The 24,844-nt window shown below is 52.2% G+C and overlaps 2 protein-coding genes across 3 annotated transcripts in view; one reads left to right on the forward strand and one right to left on the reverse strand.

Annotated features, from left to right (window-relative positions):
* Positions 1 to 9,576: 9,576 nt before the first annotated feature.
* Positions 9,577 to 15,401, reverse strand: KIAA2013 (KIAA2013 ortholog). The gene is made up of 3 exons (XM_036872054.1): positions 14,207 to 15,401; positions 11,005 to 11,858; positions 9,577 to 10,275 (listed from the first exon to the last, which is right to left on the reverse strand). Exons 1-3 carry the CDS (start codon positions 15,237 to 15,239, stop codon positions 10,258 to 10,260), a joined length of 1,905 nt encoding a protein of 634 aa, XP_036727949.1. The 5' UTR covers positions 15,240 to 15,401; the 3' UTR covers positions 9,577 to 10,257.
* Positions 15,402 to 19,777: 4,376 nt separating this feature from the next.
* PLOD1 (procollagen-lysine,2-oxoglutarate 5-dioxygenase 1) overlaps positions 19,778 to 24,844 on the forward strand; it is a 29,956-nt gene continuing 24,889 nt past the window's right edge. The window contains exons 1-2 of one of the 2 annotated variants that reach the window (XM_036867365.1): positions 19,863 to 20,035; positions 21,469 to 21,522. In XM_036867365.1, coding sequence (XP_036723260.1) covers positions 19,960 to 20,035; positions 21,469 to 21,522 — 130 coding nt within the window. In that variant the 5' untranslated portion in view covers positions 19,863 to 19,959. Of the gene's footprint in view, positions 20,036 to 21,468; positions 21,523 to 24,844 lie in introns of both variants that reach the window. The other variant, XM_036867373.1, reaches the window with a different exon arrangement.

The following is a 24,844-nucleotide window of genomic DNA, read 5'->3' on the forward strand; positions in this document are numbered from 1 at the left end:
ATTGTAGTTTTGATTTGCATTTCTCTAATGATTAATGATGTTGAGCATTCTTTCATGTGTCTGTAGGCCATCTGTATATCTTCTTTGGAGAAATGTCTATTTAGGTCTTCTGCCCATTTTTGGATTGGGTTGTTCGTTTTTTTGTTATTGAGCTGCATGAGCTGCTTGTAAATCTTGGAGATTAATCCTTTGTCAGTTGCTTCATTTGCAAATATTTTCTCCCATTCTGATGGTTGTCGTTTGGTCTTGTTTATGGTTTCCTTTGCTGTGCAAAAGCTTTTAAGTTTCATTAGGTCCCATTTGTTTATTTGTGTTCTTATTTCCATTTCTCTGGGAGCTGGGTCAAAAAGAATCTTGCTGTGATGTATGTCATAGAGTGTTCTGCCTATGTTTTCCTCTAAGAGTTTGATAGTGTCTGCCCTTACACTTAGGTCTTTAATCCATTTTGAGTTTATTTTTGTGCATGGTGCCAGGGAGTGTTCTAATTTCATACTTTTACATGTACCTGTCCAATTTTCCCAGCACCACTTATTGAAGAGGCTGTATTTTCTCCACTGTATATGCTTGCCTCCTTTATCAAAGATAAGGTGACCATATGTGTGTGGGTTTATCTCTGGGCTTTCTATCCTGTTCCATTGATCTATATTTCTGTTTTTGTGCCAGTACCAAACTGTCTTGATTACTGAAGCTTTGTAATATAGTCTGAAGTCAGGGAGCCTGATTCCCCCAGCTCCATTTTTCGTTCTCACGATTGCTTTGGCTATTCGGGGTCTTTTGTGTTTCCATACAAATTGTGAAATTTTTTGTTCTAGTTCTGTGAAAAATGCCAGTGGTAGTTTGATAGGGATTGCATTGAATCTGTAGATTGCTTTGGGTAGTAGAGTCATTTTCACAATGTTGATTCTTCCAATCCAGGAACATGGTATATCTCTCCATCTATTTGTATCATCTTTAATTTCTTTCATCAGTGTCTTATAATTTTCTGCATACAGGTCTTTTGTCTCCTTAGGTAGGTTTATTCCTAGATATTTTATTCTTTTTGTTGCAATGGTAAACGGGAGTGTTTTCTTAATTTCACGTTCAGATTTTTCGTCATTAGTGTATAGAAATGCCAGAGATTTCTGTGCATTAATTTTGTATCCTGCTACTTTACCAAATTCATGGATTAGCTCTAGGAGTTTTCTGGTAGCATCTTTAGGATTCTCTATGTATAGTATCATGTCATCTGCAAATAGTGACAGCTTTACTTCTTCTTTTCCGATTTGGATTCCTTTTATTTCTTTGTCTTCTCTGATTGCTGTGGCTAGCGATAAGCTTTCTTAAAAAAGGTGTCGAAGTTCTGAAAGCGAAGTAGTTGTTCTGTTGGAGTCAATAGAGTGCTTTTGTTTGCGTTCCTTAGTTGTTCCTAAGTGCTTAACGCTCCTACCCGGGAGAGAGAGTTTATTTAAAGTTGTGGTGTTCAGGCTTCGACGCCCCGGAATTCAATAATGGCCGTCAGCGGGGTCAGTTGCCCCGCGTTATGTAGAATGTTAGTGTCGCGACCAAGAACCTAAGGCGCTGTACCCCGCATTAAAGGAGAGATTCTTAGCCGCTGGACCGCGAAAAAAATCTTTAAGAAATTTTGTTTAGAAGTAAGTGTAAGCGTGGATTCGTTGTTGTTCCTAGAGCGTATTTGTAAGTGTTGCTGTTCTATTCTCATGAGATAATTTAGCTCTGGAACAGACACTGTATCATTCGCTAAAAATACCACTCAAGGAAGGCGTTTGCTCAGGGTTGTAACGGATTGGATGAAACTCTAGCGGAAATGACCATTTCAACCGACCAGAATGGCCAGAACTCAGCCTTCTGAGCACGCGTAGCTGCAAAGTAGGCTGGGAAATGTAGTCTTTTCTCTAGGCAGCCGTGACTTTTGCGTAGATCGTAAGAGGGAGAAACTGAATACCGCGGGAAGGAAACTAGCAGCGTCTGCCCTAGTAAAGAAAGGAGGGAATCCATCTGCACGTTTCTTTCTTACAAGTTCCTTCCTTGGATTTTGTTTCCTTGCCTCCCAGGCTGCTCCCTGTGGCCAGCTGTCCCATCCGTGTACAAGGAACCTCGCGGAAGCTGTAACGCGGCTGTGGGACCACCTCTTCCCAGGCCCTTTTGATGTTCTCTTGTGTAGAGAACCAGAACCCCAGGCTCCAGCAGTTGTCCACCGTCTACCCCTGCCCACTGGGGCGGCTAGCTTTCTTGTCCCCCTAGAAACGCTGCTTTCTTCACGACGAGATCTGGTCACTGAGAACGAAATACTGGTGACAGTGCTTCTTGCACTCTGAAGGCTGAGTGTGTATCTAAAGTAGGGGTTTTAACTTGTTTGTTGTTCACTTTCGGCAATAGCAGCAATCCAGAGTAACGAGCACGCCGAGCAGCCAGAGAACTAGATATTATATGCTTCCGGGTGAAAGAGCACGCTGCTTCCATGAAGTAGTCTGGCCGGGGAAAATCGAACTTGAATCTGCTTAAGACTAGATCTGACCACTAGTTGACAGAACAGCAGAGCACAGTCGAGCTTGTCTGCATTTCTGCGGGGATGGATGCACTCAGCAAGTCCTGGCTGCGAGGAGCTTTTCAGGGCAAACCACCAGATTTCTTCAACAAATAAATTACCAGAAGAAATGAGAGAGAGAGATAAAAAGGGAATCTATATATTGAAAGAGACTTAAAAGAACCCGTCTCACCAAGCAGAACTTACTGGGATCCTGGTTTAAACAAACACTATTTTCAGAACTTCTTACATTTATAAGATGTCTTCTTTTTTCAATCTGACCAGATATTTGATGATATTAAGGAATTACTGAAGGGTTTGGGGTATGATTATCATATTGTGGTAATGTTTTTTGTTTTAACCTCCTTATACTTAGAAGTACCTACAGGCATATCTACAATATAAACTTTTTTGCGGGGGGGGCACACCACACAGCTTGTGGGATCTTGGTTCCCTGACCAGGGATGGAACCCACGCTTACAGCAGTGAGAGCGTGGAGTCCTAACCACTGGACTGCCAGGGAATTCCCCGGAAATATCTACAGATGAAATGCCATTATATCTTGGATTTGCTTCAAGATAATGAATGCCAAAAAAAGCCCCACCCCCCAAATAAAAAAACAAAGACAAAAATAAAATTTTGTTGATGTGATGGTTGTTGGACTCGGTAACCAGCACACGGAGGTTCTTTATACTATTAGGTCTACTTTTGTGTATGTTAAACATGATTCATAATTTTAAAGTTTTGAATATATTTATTTATTTATTTATTTATTTATTTATTTATTTATTTATTTATTTATTTTTGGCTGCACCGCTCGGCTTGTGAGATCCTAATTCCCCGACCAGGGATCGAACCCAGGCCCCCTACAGTGGAAGCATGGAGTCCTAACCACTGGACCGCCAGGGAATTCCCTGAATACATTTTAAAAACAACTTTGCGGTTGGTAACATATGCACTTCTTCATTAATAGATCAAATATTGGTATCTAGTGGTAAGTCTCATGACTACCAGCATTTCAAAGTCAAGATGAACTTGAGCAATATTTCAAGATGCCTGCCACCACTGGGCGTGTCATGACTGCATCTGTGATTTCTATTTGTGACAATGATGCAAATGCCAAAGTTAATCATGGAAGGAAATGCTGAATTTCAGTTGGAGGTTAGCGAAAATAAAGATTTTTTTCCAATCCAATTTCGCAGACCCCCTGAATTCTGTTCAGGGACCCAAGGTTTGGAAGTCCTGATCTGCATTCCCTTGCCTCCAGGCACATAATACAAACAATTCCCCCTTGTATGGGGAGAAGGTTTTGAATTTATCAAAGCACCTTCACAGAGTCATTTATTTCATGGGAATTCCTAACCATCTTTCTGAAGTTGGAAGGTGTTACTAGACCCATTTTACAGGTGGGAACCTAGAGTGTAACACTTAACCCACTTGTTTGAGGTTACACAATGATAATGACGGAGCTGGAGACAGAACCCAGGCCCCCTAACTCCCAGCCCACTCCCCACTCTTTCGCATCCAGCTCCCAGCTCCAGAAATGCTGCTTAGTTAACTTTTCTTGAAGTTTTCTTTTGAGAGAAGCCACAGTCTTTCTCCTGAGCTCACCTGTCCTCCGTTTGGTCATCTCTCAGGACCCCCTTGAACAGTCACATTGATTCCTGTGGTGCTCGCGGGCTACCAGGAGCTCTGATTTCCAGCACTCTCCTTCACATACTAGCAGAGGTGATAGTTAACCTGCCACTGGGAGAGTGTCAGTCCTGCAAGGTGGTCAGTGATCTCTGGCAAGTCTCTTTCACTGTGTCTCAGTTTCTACTTTTGTAAAACAGGATGATTAACTGTCCTCCTTGGTTTTGGAGGAAGCTGTAAAGATTGGCTAAAATTATGACAGTAACTAGGGGAGAGTAAGTGATTAATCCTCGGGAGAAATTATTACCTGTAATGTTATCATTGCCATGAGTTAGGGCCAGAGCCCACCTACCCCTTGCCTTTACAGGTCAATGAGGTGGAACCATAAATCCCAACTGTCTAAGCTTAATACCTACTTTTTTTCCCTTCCTGGATTCTATGCTCCAGACAAACTGAAGTATTACTGTCCATTGCCTCTTTAAACTTCCCCATTTCTGTATGTCTACTCGTGCTCTGCCCACTGCCTGGACGGTCCTCTCCCACACCTTAACCTAGGGAACACTCATCATCCTCCAGGAAGCCATCCCTGACCCTCCAGTGGAGGTTAGATGTGCCAGCCCCATACTCCACAGCCCCGACCGCAGTATAATTGTCCATTTTCTTATCTGTCTGTCTCCCCTTTAGACTGTGCATTCCTCCAGCTCAGGGTCTGTATCTGACCTCTTTCCAGTCAACTAGGTTACTAAGGGGATTTGGTCAAATACAGGGACTGAGAACCCCACATCAGATAAATGGGTTTGGAGATAAGTACAGTCCACCTAATGTCCTGCCCAGAGAGACTTCTGGATGAAAAAACAACAACATTCCTGATCAGAAGAGATTGGTGCAGGACTACCCTGGTAATGCAGTGGTTAAGAATCCACCTGCCAATGCAGGGGACACGGGTTCGAGCCCTGGTCCCGGAAGATCCCACATGCCGCGGAGCAACTAAGCCCATGCGCCACAACTACTGAGCCTGTGCTCTAGAGCCCACAAGCCACAACTACTGAGACTGCATGCCACAACTACTGAAGCCCGCGCACCTAGAGCCCGTGCTCCGCAACAAGAGAAGCCACCGCAGTGAGAGGCCCGCATACCGCAATGAAGACCCAACGCAGCCCAAAAATAAATAAATAAAATTAAAAAAAAAAAAAAAAAGAGACTGGTGCAGCTCTGGGCAAATAGGCAAGTGGCTATTTCCAAAATGTGTCCACCGTGACTTGGGCAAGTAGTGGGAGCCTCTAGTTTTGGAGCTAGCAGACCTGGGACACATCCCAGACTCCACAAATTGTGTGACTTTGGCCTAGTGCCTTATCACCTCGGAGCCTCACTTTCCTCATCTGTAAAATGGGAATAAAGCTTGCCCTACAGGGTATACTGGAGAGCTGTGCTTTGCTGCCAAGCATCTACTTCCCCTCCTTCCTGACAAGAGTACCCCAAATTTCCTTTGGGGAACCACTCCTCTCCTATTATTCTCTGTTCAATGGTTTGAGATTGACCCAATGCCTAGCTCTGAGGTGGCCTGAATGGTCTAACCTAATTAATATATCCCTTGCACCCTGGTCACCATGATTGGCTCAGGGATGGGCTGTCCAATCAGAGGTGAACTTCGGCACTTTGGGTAGGAATGCTGGGACTCAGACTCTGATGTCCTGGTTAGGAGGGCAAAAGGCTTATGATAACTGTGGCCATTTTGTTTCCACAAGGGTAGCCAATCTGAGGATGGAAACCAATCTATAGGAAGCAGAGCTAAGAGATGGATCCTACTGAAATTATTTGAGTCCTGGATCAGGCCATTCCTGAAGCTCCTCCTGGACTATACTGTTATGGAACCAGTACTTTTCCTTTTGTTTAAGCCAGTTATAATTAAGTTTTCTGTCACTTGCAACCCCCTTTGTTTTAACTGAAACACAAGGATTGAATGACATAACGCATACAGACACAATTCAACAATTATTCTTTAAACATCTACCCTGTGCCAGGCATTGTAGTCTCTGGCCATCCAGAGTCAAAGACAGGTATAGCCACTGCCTTCACAGAACCTGAGCTAGTGGGGAAGTGCCAAGCACACAGACGATGATCATCAATCGTAACCATTCCCCCTTTGTCACCCAAGGGCTGGACGGATGCATGGCCTGCTAGAAGATTCACAATGAACTTTTCTTTCTTTTTTTTTTTTTTTGGCCTCGCTGTGCGGCATGCAGAATGTGGGATGTGGGATCTTAGTTCCCTGACCAGGGGTCAAACCCATGCCCCCTGCAGTGGAAGCGCAGAGTCTTAACCACTGGACCGCCAGGGAAATCCCAAAGATTCACAATGAACATTTACTGAGTCAAATGATTTATTTGAAGCTTCCATCAGCCAAAGTCCAGAGGAGAGGCTCCCAGGAAGCACGATTATGAGACTAGGTAGCTTGTTCATGGCGAGGCTGTTTGCTCAGCTCAGCTGAGATGGGCCTCCTTTCTGCAAGGGAACAAGTGCCCCTCAGCAAGTGAGGTGATCCACCCGATCACCAGACCCCTAAGCAGATGGCCGGAGGTCAGACTTCTTGGGGGTGGGGTGGGGGGCTGAAAACAAGACCCCAAAGTCTTATCTTCTTCTTAAGGGTTTTTTTTGAAGGTCAGGAATCCTTTTAAGAATCTGAGGAAAGCTACAGAAACTCTCCTCATGAAAAAAAAAAGTACATACATTTTGCAATTCCAGGGGTTCATAAGTCACTTGAAGCCAGGTTATGGACCCTTGAGCAAAAAAACCTCTAAGGTTTTTTTTTTTTTTTTTTTTTTTTTTTTTAAAGTCTTTAATGAATTTATTACACTATTTCTTCTGTTTTTTATGTTTTTTTGGTTTTCTGACCGTGAGGCATGTGGGATCTTATCTCCCCGACCAGGGATCGAACCTGCACTCCCTGCATTGGAAGGCGAAGTCCCAACCACTGGACCGCCAGGGAAGTCCCTCTAAGGTTTTTTTTAATCTAAGACACTACGAATGTCTGGATTTTTGGTTTATCACCCTTGAAAAGTTCCATTCCTCCAATGGAAGAATATGACTGTCTTAGTCCGTTTGGGCTCCTACAGCAGAATACCACACACCGGGTGGCTTATAAACAACAGAAATCTATTTCTCACAGTTCTGGAGGCTGGAAGTCTGAGATCAGGGTGCCAGCGTGGTCAGATTCTGATGAGAGCCCTCTTCTGGGCTGGAGATAGCTGTGGTCTCTCTGCGTCCTCACACGGCAGGGAGAGGACTAGAGAGCTCCCTGGGGTCTCTTGTATAACGGCACTAATCCCATTCATGAGGGCTCCACCCTCATGATCTATTCACCTCCCAGAGGCCCCACCTTCAAACACCATCACATTGGGGGTTAGGCTTCAACATGTGAATCAGTCCGTAACAACACCCACAGGAGAATCCAACTTCCTCTTGGAAAAACCCTCCAGAGGAGCCACAGACCTCCTGGTTAGTGTCTTAACCCGAAGCAAAACTTGTGTGCAGGTAGTTTATTTAGGAAGAGATCCCAGGGGACAGCAGAGGGAGGCTGGGGGAGGGTAAAATGGAGGGAGGGAAATTGAATCAAGGGTGTCTTCCCAAGTTCTTCACCACTGTGGGCAGTGGGGGGCCTGATCTTGCCGTCTGAGGAGTCGTGTAGAATGTGTCACAGAACTGTCCGCCCAGGGGATGGCGGAGGGAGCACTGGTCCACTGGCTCCGTCTCTCATGGGAGAAGGGCTGCCCCTAGCAGCGATATCCTTGGCCTGCTTTGAGGCTACACACATGCTGAGTGCAGAGCAGCTTCCTGAAGGTCAGAGAGAAGGTGAGGTCAGATGCTGCCAGGAACCCGCACCTGGAAAGAGCTGGTGGCTGCAACCACGGCAGGAGTGAAAGGTGACCTGAGAGGACGTGAGATGGAGCACGAGAGGCCAAGGTGCCCGTAGGTTTTCAGGGAGTTAATACATTTCCAAACCAACTTTTCAGCTGTTGGGAAGTGCTGGGTAGTATGCAATTCCATACCAGGTGTCTACCCCTGAAAAGCACCTTGACCAAGCCTCTTTGTGCATCCAGCCCAAGAAGAAAGCTCCAGTGCATTACTGGACCGTGAGAGGCAGACCCACTAGAGTTAGTGGATGGCCTGCTCCCAAATGAGGCTGAACTGGAGGCACTGCAGAGGCTCACGGCAGACGCCCAGCCGCTTTCAGAGTGGGCTGACGTCATCCCAGAGGGCAGGAGCAAATGCATTACCCACCCCATCCTGCGGGAGCCATCAGAGGAGTGTGTGGGGAGAGAGCATGGGGAGAAACAGAGTGTAGGGGCTGAGAGAGAGGCTGGGCTGACAGCGAGCCCCAGTTTGCATCCCAGCCTGGGCTGCTCGGCCTGGAGCACGGTTCCTCATCTCTCAAATTGGGATCTTAACCCTTAGCGACCTCCTCCCTGCATGAGGCCGTGTTGATGTAAAATACCTAACACACGTGCTCACTTCAATGACCTATAATTCGCAAGTATTCGTCTACTGAAATTCTAGTCGTTGGCTCGGTATTCTCCAGGTACAGGTACGTGGGTTCGTGTTTACATGTACGGGAGCCCACACCATGCCTGGTTCCAAGTTAACAGGGTGAGTGGGAGCCATGAAGCGCCGCTCCTGTGGTCAAGTAACTTCCAGTTGAATGCAATGACTAGAGGGCATGTCACGCCATACACCACAGCCCACCAAACCCCCTGCCAGCCAAGGGCCCCTGGCCAGAAGGGTGAGGCACCCTCAGAGCAGGGGTGGAAGGCGCACAGGACTGGAGCGACAGCAAACCAGAGCAACTTTAGAAGAGCCTGAAACCCTTGTGTACTTTCTCTCCCAGCCACCTGCGGGGGCCGGACACTCGGCAACCTGGCAAGCAAACCTGGCTTCCTGGTGAGTCAGGCTGCCCATCTGGGAAGCCAGGGAAACCACCAAGACACTAAGGTGATGGTGCACACTCAGCCTGGCCCCTCTTTGCTCCATTCTCCCCACAAAGGAAGGACTCAGACCTTAGCTTCGAGAACAATCTGCAGGAGGCCCACTCATGGTTTTTCCTGCCCCCGGTCCTATGGGCAGCAAAACCGGGGCAGGCAACTCTCTTTAGGGCAGGCAGGGGGAGAGGCACTGCAGCAGGAAGGGGCCAGGGTAATGCTCCTCGAGCAGCCCACTCAGCTGGGACATGCAGCAATCCCGCAGGTGGGCAGCACGGGGGCCACCTCCACAGCCTCTGAGTGGGTTCCTCTGAAGCGGAGAGGACGTGGGAAAAGAATACTGTCACCACGGTGGGGTCTTTGCTTCAGACTCTATCCAAAAGCCTGGTGACCGAGGAAAGTCCGATGTCTCCAGAGGTCTCAACCACACGCAAACCGGTCGTGGAGGTTTGAAAGAGATTTATTTAAAAACAGAACACAAAAAAAAGCTTTGGTATTCCAAAACCCAACAATCATCATCACTAGAAAGTTAAACACCTCCCCTGAAGCCCAGAGGTACAAAACCACAGATCTCCATAGGCTCATGATAAGAAAGACACAACGTGCAAACCCGAGGGCGACGGAGACCCACCTCCTCCACGCAGGCGGCATGCGGGCCTCCAAACCTCCCGAGGTGGTGCATATTGGAAATCACTGCCAAGATTCACTACCAAGAGTGGATGCAAAAGCCATCCAGCAAAATCTCAACAATAAATTAAAAATTCATTCAAGAAAGAACACATTAAATTAGGAAAAGAACACATTTTTTCCTAGACAAGTCTTTTCAAAAGAGGGTCTATTTCCTGGGACAGAAGAAAGGAGGAAAGTGGAAAGAGTGAGTTCAATTTCAAGTATTTTCCGTATAGGTTCATTTTATTGAGTCGAAAGCTTACAAAAAGTCCACCAGCCCCTCCCCTCCCGCTCCCCGATGCAAACTCCTGAACATCCACACGCACTTCCGAGTCACTGGTGTCCCCCAACAAGGCACAAAAGGCTGGGTGCTTTCCAAGGATCCCTTGTTCGCAGCAGCAGGACTTTCAGTGCTGGGTGTCTTGTGCAAGTGGTGACTGAAAGCAGGACTGATGCCGCTCAGACACTGGGATCTTCCTGTTCAATCAACAAGACAGGTCGTTACTGCTCACGCCAACCCCGGTGGACAGCTACAGCAATCTCAAGGGAAGCAGGCGATGGAGACACCCTGCTGGCACCCCACCCAGGCTCCGAGCCCGCCTTGCTGACAGCGCTTGGCCCAGGGACGGGCTAGAGCTGCCACAGACTCGGGGGCCCAGGTGCCTCCTTAGGCGGGTGCGGCGAGTTCACGGGCTCTGCTCTGGCCAGGCCCGGCTGGAGGGGCGGGCAGACGACGCTGGGCAGGACCTGCGAAGGCAGCTTGGCCTGTACCCCTGATCAGCTGGGAACCACGGGCGAATGGGGATACGCCAGATTAAGAGCAGAGAAGCCCACCACCTAGCAGGGAGAAGCGGCTCGCCCGCCTGCTTAACAGAGGCTGCCAGATCCATGCGATGCAAACGCAGCCCCTGTCCTGTGACGGCCACCCGGGAAGGCGGCCTGCACATTTCCCTTTGATCTGACTTTCCGGGTTCTTCACGCTTGAGGAGCTCAGACCTGCCTCTGGCCCTTCTCCCACTCCTTCAGATCAAGTGCTACTTCCTTTTCCAAACCAGAAGCCACAGAGCCCGTTTCTCCTGAGTCCAGGCTCTTTAAAGAGTGGGAGCACAGAGCTGGAGCTTAACGTACCCTCCACCCCACTACACTAGACTCGGGACAGAACGCGAGGCCAGGGCCCCGGGCTCTGGAGGCGCAGTGGCTTTATACCTTACTCCTGAAGAGGGGCTTGGCGCCAGGCCCACAGTACTCGTTGTAGATGAGCTTGAATAGGAAGAGGTGGAAGAGGGTGATGAGGGAGGCCACGCTGAACCAGAAGAGGAAGGGCAGCCCGGGGTCCTGCTGGGCCATGTGCTCATCGTGGGCCAGGATGGCCTTGAGGTGCAGCGTGTGCCGCAGGTCCTGCAGGTGCGTGAGGTCGGTGGAGATGTAGAGCAGCGGCGTGATGGGCTGCGTCACCATGACCGAGAAGGTGTGGCCCTGGGGCGCCGAGGTCAGCTCCACAGGCTCGTCCAGGCAGCCCGCTTCGCAGGCGTAGATCTTGACGAGCTGGCCGCGGGACTCCACCGACACGTGCAGGTACGGCTTGCCCTCGGGGTCCGCGAGCACGGCCAGGTTGATGTGGTCATTCTTGTAGCGGATGCCATGCAGGGCGTAGCTGTTGTGCAGCACGTCGGGGTCGGCCTGGAACTGGAGGTGGTTCTCGGTGAACTGCAGGCCGCCGAAGCTGAGCACCATGCCCTGCAGGATGCCCGGGGCGCCCGCCCGCACCAGCCCCTTGCAGCCGCGCTTCTGCAGGGTCAGCCTCCACAGGTCCCAGAGCTGCAGGATCTGCTGGATGGAGGACAGGTGGCCCGGCCAGAGGTTCCCAGCATGCATGGTGGCGTGGCCGCTGAAGCAGTGATCTTCGTAGTTGAGTGTCGACTCCATCTGGTCCCGCTCCCTGTGGCTCAGGTCGGGGCTGAGCAGCGGTGCGGGGGAGCAGGAGAGCATGTAGTACAGCGTCAGGTTCACGGTCAGGCCTGACGGAGTGTGGGCATCGGTGATCTTCTTCATTTCCACACCTGTAACACCACAGAGGTTGTACGTTAAGGAGGAACGGCATGGCCAAGAGGCTGAGGTTATGAAACAAAGCCCAAGAGCAGCAGAGACACGAAGCTTTTGTCCTTAGGGATGAAAACAGCAGCTCCAGTCTCCCACGAGTACGGGAGAACAGCATCCTGCCTGGCTTCCTCACGTGACCACCTTGAGCTCTCTGGGCCTGAAACTGAAAATCCTGCCAGTGGGGCTCCTGCCAGAGCCCAGAAGAACACAGATTTAGCCAAGCCTAGGGCGCCAAGTAAAAAGGCCAGTTCCCCGACTCCAAGAACTGTCATCAACGCCCTGGCCAGTCGTGGGCTGCTTCTCTCTCACCGGGCCTGCAGCTTTAAACATCTGAGCACAGGATCTCCCAGATTTGTATGAGCTCTGGACTCAGCTCACCGCCCACGCGGTGTCTCAAGCTGGATGTCTGACAAGCATTTGGAAACTGACAAGGTTTGAATCCTTGCAGCCCCATGCTAATCCTTCCCTAAATCATCTCCAGACACCCGCTGGAGCCCTCCCCGCAAATCCAGAAGTCACCCTCAAGTTCTCACTCCCCACAGCCAGTCCACAGAACGCCCCGGTGGCTCCAGCTGCAAAAGTATCCGACTCATCCACCTCTGCTTCCGCAGTCACAGCTCTGGTCCCAGCCACCGTCCTCTCACCTGGGCTCCGGCCGAAACCTCTTATCTGGTCTCCCCACTCTACCTCCCCCCTCTCCCCCACACTGTCTACACTCTGACACAGCAGCACCGGGACCTTTAAAAATGTGCACCAGGTAGTGCCTCCACCCTGCCTCCCATCTCACTTAGAATGAAATTCACTGTCCTCACCAAGGCCCCAAGGCCCTTTACTCTCTCTCAGGCCACTGCCACCCTCCCCCTGCTCACTACCTGCCAGCCACAGTGGCCACTCAACCAAGCCCGCCCCTGCCTCAGGGCCTCTGCCCTGCTGGCTCCCTCCAGACCACCACACGGCGCTTCTTCTAGCTGTGTAGGCCTCAGCTTCTGCGATTCCTGCTCGGAGAGGCCTCCCTGACACTCTTCGCCCCACCCACTGCAGTCACTCACCCCCAAGCACATATTCTTATCTTTTCTCCTTAAAACGCTTGAGCCTAAAAAGCTATCTCGCTTTTTTTATCCAAATTTTCGCTTTCTAATGTCTGTCTTCCGCCCGCCCAGAATTTAAGAACCATGAGAACAGGGACTTTGTTCTGTTTGCTTCCGTATGCCCCACGTGAAGAACACTTTCTGGCAGAAGCATTCGATAAATACTTGACTAAGTTAAAGACTCTTTGAGCAACTAAGTTTAGGATTTAGACAACTAGAACCCTGGAAACCAAAATCTCTTAATCTCTCTCTCCTCTACACTAGGATTTCCTTTTCTTAAGCAGTCAACGGGGCGAAGGAGTTTTCATTTGACAGGAGCATCCCACCTGCTGAAGAGATTCCACTACCCACCCCCCCCACCATGAGAAAGCTGCAGCCACAACAGCGAGGCCACAGCTCAGGCTAGCGGGAGCCATGTCAAGAAGCCCATGCCTGTCACCGCCAGAACTGTGGGGAACTGAGTTAAGAATCCTGGGATCGGGCTTCCCTCGTGGCTCAGTGGTTAAGAATCTGCCTGCCAATGCAAGGGACACGGGTTCAAGCCCTGGTCCCGGAAGATCCCACATGCCGCGGAGTAACTAAGCCCGTGCGCCACAACTACTGAGCCTACATTCTAGAGTCCGCGAGCCACAACTACTGAACCCACGTGCCACAACTACTGAAGCCCGCGCGCCTAGAGACCGTGCTCCGCAACAAGAGAAACCCATGCACCGCAATGAAGAGTAGCCCTCACTCACCACAACGAGAAAGCACGCGTGCAGCAGTGAAGACCCAACGCAGCCAAAAATAAATAAGCACATTTAAAAAAAAAACAAAAAACAAAAACGAATCCCGGGATCGGCCAGGCCTCTGGCTTATCCTTTACCAATTGACCTCCCAAACCACGCTGCTCAAATAAGGCTTCAGCCACAAGAACGAATAACAATAAGACCTGCCCTTCACACTCCTCTTTCATGACAATCTCATAAAAGTCCTCTGAGGCAGGTGCTACTGCTATTATTGAACACAAGCCCAGAGAGAGTAGGGTTCAAGGTCACACAGCTACTAAGTGGTGGAGCAAGAGTCAGCCCCAGATCAAACGCCAAGCCCAAGTTTGAACCACCCCGGGACCCCGCCCTTCAGTGTCACCTCTGCAGACTTTGCAGGGGCATCTCCAGGGTGGACCGTGCTCACCCTGGTGCAAGGTGTGGACGGTGGACCAAGCACTCGCCAGGCCTCACCTGGGCTGAAGAGCTGGGCCCAGAGGCGCTGGTGGTCCTGAAGCAGCTCCGCCGCCGGCATCTCCAAGAGCTCCAGCATTTCCTTCCGTGCCAAGTCCTGGAGCACCTTGAGCTCCTTGCCTGCTTTGCTTTTGAGCACCTGGGGGTTAAGAGGGCCGGAGACGTGCACCACCCACAGCACAGTCTCGTCCAGCTGCGTCTTGGGAGCCACTTGGAGACGGTTCACTAACTTCTTGGCGGCCACCACCAGCAGGTGCACCAGCCCCGTGGGAAAAGGCGGGGACCGGCCCGAGTAGAGGAGAAACTGATGGTCTCCGACCTTCTCCAGGGTGCTGGTGAAAGCCTTGGGGACCGGGCCGGCAGTGGGCCCGACAGTCTGCAGCGCGGCCACGCGTTCCGTGGGGTTGTTGAGCTGGATGCGCTGCAGATAGACGTGGGGTCGGCCCCGGTGCGCCAGGAAGTCCTCTTGCAGCAGCACGCAGTCTCGGCCGGATCCCGTGACGAGGCCGGAGGCCGAGGCGGGGCCCGGGCCGGCGGCCGCAGGGCCGGGACCCGGAGTCCCGAGCTGCAGGCAGCGCACCCGCCGCAGCAGCCCTTCCCGCAGCAGCAACACTGACTCTCCAGCTTCAGAAAGCGCGCTCAGCGGGCGCAGCTGCACGAAGGGCACGAAGTCCGGCGCCACGGCGGGCTCCCGCTCCCCAGGGGTCACCCACAGCCGGTTGGCGACCACGTCCAGGGCCAGGAAGCCGTTGGCCACCAGGGCCGGCACTCCGGGGCCCAGCGGTACAGCCTCGCCCCGCTCCCGCAGGCCGCGCCACGCGCGGGTGGCTGCCTCCAGACAGGCAGAGGGCTCGGCGGCGCCCGGCTCGCCGCGGGGCCAGGGCAGCAGCTGCAGACCGCCCGCCGCCCGCCGCGCCCCGGAGCCTGCGAACCACAGAAGCAGCACCAGGAGGCCGAGCAGGCAGAGTAGGCGGCGGGCCCAGCTGCTCGACAGCAGTCCCGGCAGCCCCTTAAGCCGCTGCTGCAGCCACATCGGGCCGCCAGGCGCGGGCGCGGCGCGGGGGCGGCCGCCGGGCCCGCCGCCCAGCCCACCGGCCCGGCCGCCCGCGCCTCACTCCCGGGCCCGGACCGCGGCGCCCACCCCAGCCCCCGTCACAGGCGCCGCGGCAGCCGCCACAGCCGCTTCCTCCTCCTTCTCGATTGCCTCCGGCCGTCAAACGACTCGGGCCGTCAAGCGCCGCCTACTCTTTTGCGACAGATGGAAAAGGGGAGGGCAGAGGGAGGGGAGAGGGGCGGGCCCGGGAGAAGGAGGCGGGGCCACAGCGAAGAGGGGGCGGGCACCGCCGGGGTTTGGACCGTCAGTTCTCGCGCCTGCAAAGTCAAGTCCAGAAGAGGAGAGGGGTCTGCGGAGGACTGGAAGCGGCCAATTCATGGAAAACAAAAACAAAAACGAAAAAACCCACCGCGCTAGCTAAACCGAACACGTGTTGGGCCCCATTCGCTACTAATGGATTCAACAGCCCCAAGATTTTTAAAAAATAATTTAAAAACTTTTTTTCTGTGAAAATGATCCTCACTGCAAAAAAAATAAAAGACTTAGAACTGTACAGAATAGTACCCCCCAAAAAAAGAAAGAAAGAAAAAGAAAAGAAAGTAAGCACTGTCAACCAGACTTCCTAGGATATATTTTGTTGACAACTCTTCCCGACCTGTCTGGCTGCATGTACAGCATATGGGACACAAATCAGGCCCAGGACTGTCCATTTCTCTACCACACCAACTCGTCTGCTTGATGTCAACCGTGAGTCTTAACTTATTAAATAACATAAAACACTAAAGTCTCATGCTTTGAAAATGCTTTTAAATTGTGTATTATCAATGCAAAAGACAAATTTTGTTTTGTTTCTGGGGAAAAAATTCAATCTGAGCACAGGGGCAGACAATGGGCCGATTGTTTCCACTTTAGTTTCAGGACATTCCAAAGCCAGACAGACAGTGCTTCCCAGTTGTTGAAAATTAAACGGTCATTTGAGGTGGCTTCTTGTGGGCTGTGAGCAGACACATGTGTGTTTGCCAAGTCTTAGGGCCAGCACCCTATAAGAAGGCAGCTGTCCAGGTGATCCTACAGTATGCTTACCTTCTTTTTTTTCTTTTTTAAGATCATTATCAAAACATACACACAAAATTCTTAATTTCCACCAGGATTTCGCAAACCCCACAGAATAACTTCATGGATGTGCAGGAATCCATAACCTACAGTTAGAGAGATAGGATCCATCCAAGCCCCTCAGGGAGGCAGAAACACTTGGGAGGCACAGTGAGATGAGAGCAAAGGACTAAACCAGGCTTGATCCCACCTGTGAAATGGGGATGACCAGAGAAACTGCCTCTCAGGTTTCTGAGGAATAAGTAAGTTAATACAGGCAAAGCAAGCAAGGTGCATGACATGGGGTAAGTACACAGTAAATGTAAACCCACATAATTATTTTTCCCTATTACGAATGTCTGTGTAATAGACATATACCTTGGCCTACTTCTGAGACTGCTTCTGGGGGAGCAATTCCTGGAAGTCGATTCCTACGTTAAAGAGAAGTCTCATGCTGGTGCTCTTAACTCCCTTACCACTCTCAAACACCCCAGGGGAGGGAATCACAGCCCACGATCAGCAACACAGCCACGACAAAGCCAGGAGGTCAAGAGTAAGGACACTGGCGTGAGGCTGCTGGGGTTTTGAATCTTGGCCTTGCCGCTTGCTAGCAAGTCAGCTAACTTCCTTGGGCCTTGGTTTCTCCATCCATAAAATGGGGATCATGAGACAGAGTAGGATTGCTCTGAGACTTAAGTTAGATAAACAAGTTAAACATTTAGCATACTGCCTGGCTTAAAATAACCATTCATTATTTAATTTATTTTTACTAGGAAACAGGAAACACATGTACATGACACAAAATTCAACCTATACGAAAGGGGGAAGAGCGGCCATTAAGTCTTCCTCTTTCCTGGAGCCCCAGCTGGTCAGTTCCTCTTCCCAGATGCAACCACTGCTTCCTGTTCCTTGGATGCTCTTCCAGAAATTCTATTCACTTACAGATATATAGCCATATAGACAGAGACCTATATTTTTCCCTTCACAGAAATTGTAGCATATTATATACTCTTGCATATTGCTTTTTTCATTTAAGGGAACAGCTTAGAAATTCCATTATTATTATTATTATCATCATCATCAAAGGGGGTAGGTGCCAGTGGGACTAGCTGATGGGTGTAAAGGGGGAGGAGGCTGAGAATCGGCTGGCAGCACAGAACGTGGCTGTCCACTGAGGCCATCGCTCTTCCTCGGGTCAAGAAAGGAAATGGTAAAAATGGAGAAAAGCAGAGGATGAAAGGGAGAAAAGCCCCTTGTGGCACCAGACCACTACCCTCCAGTCCAGCTATCCTTTCTGCTTCCCAGAAAAGCAGAGTCCTGTGCCTTTAACTGTGCACAACACGTGCAGCACGTAACCTGAGTAACATCTAGGCAGCAGCCACCCCTGGTTAAAGAGACAAGTCCTCCTTTTGGATGAAGCTTGGACCGAGTTCAAGTTCCAGCACTTTGGTGAAGGGTGGCAGGCAGGCTTCACCAGGGTGAATCCTTTCTCCAGGGGAGGCCAGCAGCCTCCAAGATTGATTCTCCCTCCTGATTTGCAATGACTCTGGGAACTCCACTGCCCAAGGATTTTTTTCCGTCCATAGTATGTCACCATTGAGGTTCTCCTTGGGCCCGAGCAAAAGGGAAGTTAGAGCCAGTTTCCAAAGTCGCCTCCCTTACTGTGGTCCCCCATCAGCTGTGTGACTTCGAGGAAGTTGCTTCACATCTCTGAGCCCCGGTTTCCTTATTTCACAAATGGGGGCAATACTGCCTAACTGGCAGGGCTGTGGGGAACATGGCATAAGCCAGAGCTTTGAAAATTGAGCCAGTCAACACATGCTCCTTCTCTTCCCCTCTGCTTATCCCTCCATTTCCTCCTCAAAGGAGCTGGAATTTCAGTCTGCATCCTCCTGAATTCAAAAACATCCGGTGGATTCTGGCACCATGTCCTGTCCCCAGCTGCAGAAACACCCCGCCCTAGGTCCCAGGTCCCAGCTGGGTGGCAGAGGCCCTGGATTGCACTCATGCCTCTTCCCTTTACTTGCCTTTCGAATTTAAGCTTGCTGTTGGGTCCCCCTGGGCCTTACTTCTACCATCTTTACCATGAGTAAATCTCTGTTCAGTGAGATGATTTCCCAGGTTCCCAGGCATTGTACCTATCAACGTAAAAGAACATGTGTTGGCTTTGTTTGGATTGAACAAATAGTATATATTCATTGTAAAATGATTGTAAAAACAATGAAAAATACAAATAAGAAAATAAAAACTACCTGGCAATAACACACACACACACATTCCCACAAGTTGGATATAATGACTGTAAATATTTGGCTGTCATTTTCTTTTAGCATCATCTCTATGCATTGTATCTGTAAGGATATATTTTTGCTGAGTGGGGTCATACAGTATATACTGCTTTTCCCATGTAACATCATGTCAGTAGTGCATTACCCTGGCTGAAGCAGTCTTAAGAGTACTGCTGATTTCTCTTTTCCCCAGGACCTAGCATGGCCTGCTTTATGTTGTTCATTGATAATCATGACATTCCTCCTCCCTCTGCCCTTTCCCCCTGCGAGTGGGGAACCCCCTGCCCACCCAGGGTTGTACCCACTACCCACTCCTCTGGAGCCTAACCTGCTGGGAAGGATCTCCCTTTGAGGGTCTCTTCCAAGGATGAAAATTGTTGTTGTTGTTTTCCCAGAGATGGCTGCCTCTAGCTGACATCTGCTCCAGGAACCCTTGTTCTAGAAACCCTTGATTTGTTTTTTGAAGACCCACATCTGTGAAGAGACCCTAAACAACTTCTTTCTTCCTTCCTTCCTTCATCCCTCCTTCCCTCCCTCCCTCACTTTCTTCTCTCTCTCTCTCATTCATTCATTCATCCATTCATTCAACAATGTGACCTCAGGAACAAGACCTTCCTTGTCTCAGAGTTTCCCTTTGCCTCCCAGGGACAAAAAGGCAGATTAAGTGAGTCCCTTTTTGCGGGGCGGTGATGCGCTTTCTGCACTTGCAGCAGCCAGGAGGGTCTCGGCAGGCGTGTGGATGCCTCTGAACACGTTCCTGCCAGGCCTCGCCCGCTCCAGGCTCAGACCCTCACGCCCAAGGCTTTGGACGAGGGCGAATGAAATCTGAATAGCTGAGATTTACTGAGGGCTTATCAAGGAGCTGTTCTAAGGGCACTGCAGGTAACAATGTCATTAACCCGTGCAAGGCCCAACGCATAGATACCATTATAAACCCCACCTTCCAGAGAGGAAACCGAGGCTTAACGTTTATTGATACCATCAAGGCTTGGCGCGGGGTCCGGGGTATAGAAATTGTTGCCTCGCCCCCGTCTCCCCTCCTCTTTCCGGTCGGAGTGAAGCCCCCGGAGAAGGGAGGGAGGAGGACGGCGGCGGAAGGACCCGGGAGCCGCAGGGACGGGCCCGCAGGGAGCTGCCCGGACTCGGAGAGGCCGCGGGTTCGGGCGAGTCTGCAGGAAACCCTTCCCCCCGGCAGCGCGGCGCGACACCGCCCCCGGGGCGGGCCCAGTGCGTGGCAGCGGGATCGCCGGCCCCGTCGGGAAGTTTCCAGCCTGCGAGCGAGCGCCGCTGGACACGCCGGACGTTCCCAGACCCGGACCATGCGGCTCCAGCTGCTCCTGGCCCCGCTGGGCTGGCTGCTCCTGGTCGAAACGAAGGGTGATGCCAAGCCGGAGGGTGAGGGCTCCGGGCCGGGGGCGGGAGGGGGGGATCCGGGGCCGGAGGTGGGGTGGGGGGGATGGGGGCAGGTGGGCTGGTCTGGGGGCTGCCTCCGTTAGGACTGGCCTGTCGGGGAGGCCTGGGCTTCCGAGGGGTTCTGGGTTCAGGCCAGTTGTCCACTGAATCAGTGGTGACTTGGACAAGGCACTTCCCCTCTTAGGGTTGCGTTTCCCACTTTCGGGCAGCTGGAGGGGAGGAACGGCCCAAGTCCCGTTCAGTACCCAGAGGGTCAAATAATAATAACACTCACAATAATAAGGACCATAACTACCTTTGTGGAGCACTGGCTATGAGTCAGACGTCAATTAAGCAGGATCCTAACGTTTGGAAGTGCATCCTTCTATCATTTCCATTTTCCAGCTGGGCAAACTGAGGCTCCAGAGTTGATTCAGTTGCCCAAGGTCACACCGCTTGTGGGCTTTGAAATCAGGATTCACACCTAGGCCTCATAACTATGGAGCGAGGGGCACCTGGGCAGGGTGGGGGACAGAAGGGGTGGCTCACATCACAGAGCCGTTTGTACTTTCACCCGTGTCCTCAGTGGTCTGCTCTGCCCCTCCCAGGTGGGTCTTGCTCTCTCCGGGTTGCACATGAGGAAACTGAGGCCCAGACAGGCGTAGTGACTTCCCAGGGGGATCCAGCTTTGGCGTGGTGGGTCTCAGATCTGCTGGACTCCGGGTCTAGTGCTTTTTCTACAACCCCAAGGCAGATTGGATTTCAAAGTGTGTCCCACTATCCTGAGCGGGTGCTACTCTCCTCCCCAGCCCTCCCTGGACCACCTGCAGGGCCGCCCGGTCAGCATCTGAGAGCCCCAGGAGGACACAGACCGCTGGCAGTCCCAGCGAAGCAGAGCCAGACTGACCACACCCTCCATCATCCCCCGTTCCCCCTGGCCCACTCTTCTAGAGAAACTGGGAACCAGAGTGGGGCAGGATGGTAGTTTAGCAGACCCTTGGGCCAGGAAAAGGGATGGGAACCACCATTTCTTGAGTACTTCCTTTGTGCCAGGTTCTGCCCAAGGCCATGCGTCTCCTGTGGTAAAGCAGTGGTGCTTAATCTCCATGAGGCTTGGTGTTCTAGCCTGCAAAACAGGCGTGATGATACCTCTGTCCTAGAGCTCTTGACAAGGATTCCGTGGGATGTGGCCTGTTGGTGAGAGTTCAGCTCAATGCCCAGCCCATAAACGCATTTTCTTTCTTGGCCCAGCTTTCCCGGAGTATCCCAGCAGGGCAGTAAGACAGGTCAAAAAATCCAGTGAGGGAGGTGCTAAGCACAGGGCTGGGCTGGTGGTGTGTGCAAAGGTCCTGTGGCCTGGGTCCAGTTGCTGGCCTTTTTTCCCCCTGGGCCTCTCTTCCCTCTGCTTCTGCTGATGTAGGCTCCCTCCACCCCAGACCATGCCAGGAGAGAAACTCCAGCTGCCCAGGGAGGTGATGAAGCCCAGGGAGGTGAGTTGGAGGGACCAAACTGATGACAAGGCTTCGGGTGCCCTGACCCCTAGCAGGCGATGGGAGGGGACAGAGGAGACACAAGGCAGCCCCCACAGAGGGTACAGGATTCAGGGTGTTGCTGAGATAATCCAGGTAAAGTACCTAGTAGATAGTAAGCGGGTCCCCAGGCATGTGGCGAAAGTCAGGCCGCTCTCAAGTTTGAGGCCCTGTGCTTCCCTTGCTCCATTCAGACCCTTTTGATACATAAGGAATCATTGGCCTCATTTTGCAGATAGGAAGCCTGAGACCCTAAACGGTTAAACACCTGGTCTCAGGTTGCCACAGCTGATTGGAAGTGGCATCACTGAGTGGGACTCAGACCCTCTGCCCATTCCTGCTGACCCCTACCTCCAGATGGGGGGGCAGGTGTTGCCGGCAGATGCTGCCTGGGGAAGTCTGCCCAACTGTCCCAGACCCAGGTGGTTGGGACCCCTCAGCCTGCTGGCCAAGGAGGCAGCGTAGGATGGTAGTTTTTCCTACAGGCCTTGCCCAAGCTGCCCACTGGCGTCAGTGCCCTGCCCTGGGGGGCCCCCAGACTAATGTGGGGGACAGAAAAAGGCCTTCAACAAAGCAGCATCCGAGCAAGCAAATTTGCACAGAGCTGAGGGGGCGGGAGAGTCCAGGTGCAACATGGTCCGTCCTTCTTTTTGTAGTTGCTTCTAGCTGAGCCCCCCTCTCTCCCTGGGCCCATGCCTTTCCCTGCAGGCCTTCATCTGGCCACGGAGAGGGAAGGACCAGCCTGAGCCCGATGGCCGCTGAGATCTGAGACTCCAGGGATGCCGGCTGGGCTTGGGTGGGAGCTTCAGGTCGTGCTGTTCCACCACAGGAAATGGAGAAGCAGGCAGACCCAGCTGGTTGTGTGTGTGTCAGGGCGGGGGAGTCTGAGGAGACCTGAGGTGGCAGAAATGAGTGGGAGGCCAGACCTGGGGAAGAGGTAGAGTTGGCTCCAGCCCTGGGAATCCCCATCTCCTGGCTTCCGTTCCAGCCCCAGATGGGTGTGGGGGATGGGAGAGGAGCTTCATTCATTCCCACCTCCCCAGAGAGCAGACTGGGTGTGTCATGACCGTGCCTTGGGAGCCAAGGCCACACACTGACCATCCACCCCCTTGCCTGGACCGACACTGCTTGGGGAGAGGAGGTGGTATCTGAAGGAGCACAGCCGAACAGGGCCTGAGTCCTCAGCCTTCTCTTAGGATCCCAGAGAGATGTCTGCACTCCCCACAAGGCCCCCGTGCCCTACCCCCCCGACTCCCCATCATTCTCACTCTCAGGAACGCAGCTCCTCTCCATCCCTGCCCTCCAGGGCAGCACTTTAGTTCCCCGACCAGGGATTGAACCCGGGCCCTTGTCAGTAAAAGCGCAGAGTCCTAACCACTCCTGGACCGCCAAGGAATTCCCTGGTACTACTGTTATTACTCCCATTTTACAGATAAGAAAACAGAGGCACAGAGAGGCTAAGTTACTCTCCCAGCAATCTGTGGCAGTTTGCCACTCCACTCTGCTCTCTGGTTTGTCTCTGCTGACCCTGGATCATGGGTCATCCATCTGGGGAAACCACTGCTGGACTTTGAGCAGCAGGTCAGGGGGACCAAGAGCCCTGTATGTCGGGCCTCACGTGGGCCCTGGCCTCAGCCCAAGGCAGCTGGCTGGACCAGACAGAAAGCAGGTGGGCGGGGCCCTGGGCCACGTTGTCACCCTGTAGGCTGCCTAGAGCTCTGGCTGTGCAGTGAGTTGGGAAGAGACCTCACCCAGTGACTGGAGCGGGTGCCCACACTGGGGTGGTCTGAGAGAAGGTGGCTGGAAATGCTGGATTCAGTCTACAGCTGGGATTCCCAGCATTCCGGGATGTTGGACGGGGAAACAGTGCGGTGAAGGGCATGGGCATTTGGAATTCCAGCTCATTTCCTTCTCACTTCGAGGTCCTGTGACCTCGAGGTTATATAGCCTCTCTGTGCCTCAGTTTCCTCACCTGTAGAAGCGGGGGTAAAAATATCACCTACCGCACAGGGTGTTGATGGTTAAATTTGATAATGAATGTAACAAGCTTCCCGAGGTGCATGGCATCTAGAAAAGGCTCAACAGTGCTAGCGGTTACTAATCATCTCCACAGGGCTCCTGAAGGCCAGACACTGCACCTGAGGCCCAAGTCACACTCAGTCCGAGTCCTGGGGAGGGGGAGGGACACCAAGGAAATAGAGACGTGGGCCTGGCCTGGCAAAGGGAGGAGCAAGTTTGTACTGGTACTTCACCTGCTGTGCACACGGAGACGGGCCAAGGACTGACTGGGTAAGGGGATGAGATTGAGGAGGGCTTCCTGGAGGAAGTGGCCTGGGGCCTTTTCAGGGGAAGGAGCAAGTTTTGCAGGCAGGACAAAGGAATGCGGTGCCGGCTGGGTTCAGCGACGCAGTTTCATGGGGGTGTTGAGGGGTGATGCCAGGGTCCCTTACGGGAGGGACCTGCCTTGCGTTCTCTTGCTGTGAACCACCTCCCAGGCCCCTGCATTGGAGCCCAGAGTCAGAGGACCAAGGGATGTGTTGGACCAGCAGTTTCTAAATGTGGCTGACATCAGAAATTACCAGGGAAATGTAGGACAAATCCAGACTCCTGGGTCCATCTCAGATCTCTGGTCCTGGGGCCCAAGAGTGTGGATTTCACAACCTCCCTTGTGATGCTGATATGCAGGCAGGTTTGGGGCCCTCTGCGCTGGGGGATTTTGTGGGGTCCTTGGCTAGGAGAGTGGGCGTTGTGTTGCCCAAGGAACCCAGGATTTGTTAAGGCGCCATTGCAAGCACCTGGAAGGAAAACTGAGCGGAGACAGGCTGGGCAGGAGGAAGGGGGCGTGTGGGGAGGGTCCAGCATGGCCTGAGCTGGTCAGTCTCATTAGACAGATGGAGACGGACGCCTGGCCACGTCCCAGGCCTGAGCGGTGCGTGCAGAGGTTAAGAGAGGGGATTCTGGGTCCAGGTATCTGTGTCCAAATCATGGTGCTGCCACTTCATGGCTCCCTTGGGCAGGTTACCGTGTCTGAGTCTTGGGTTCCTCACTTCCCCTCCCCCACTTCCTGACTTCAGGAGCCCTGGTCCAATGGAGAATCCAGAATCTCACATAGATACACACGCTGGCTTTTTCCATCCATGAAATGTGACACTCTTCCTGTCCCCAGCAGCCCCTGTTGTCGACAAGAGGGCCTCAGAGCTGGGGCTCTGGCTCTCCTTGCCTGAGGGCAGACTTAACCATCCTGGCAGGAGTTGGGGGGAGCCCTTCCCCAAGTGTGAGCAGC

This window comes from Balaenoptera musculus, chromosome 1 (assembly GCF_009873245.2).
Source record: "Balaenoptera musculus isolate JJ_BM4_2016_0621 chromosome 1, mBalMus1.pri.v3, whole genome shotgun sequence".
Taxonomy (NCBI): Eukaryota; Metazoa; Chordata; class Mammalia; order Artiodactyla; family Balaenopteridae; genus Balaenoptera; species Balaenoptera musculus.

Excerpts from the sequence above, each read along its gene's own strand:
- KIAA2013 (XM_036872054.1), bottom strand. The coding sequence starts at position 15,239 with ATGTGGCTGCAGCAGCGGCTTAAGGGGCTGCCGGGACTGCTGTCGAGC. Across the intron at positions 11,859-14,206 it reads GGCCCAGCTCTTCAGCCCAG|GTGTGGAAATGAAGAAGATC; the intron begins GTGAGGCCTGGC and ends GTGGTGTTACAG.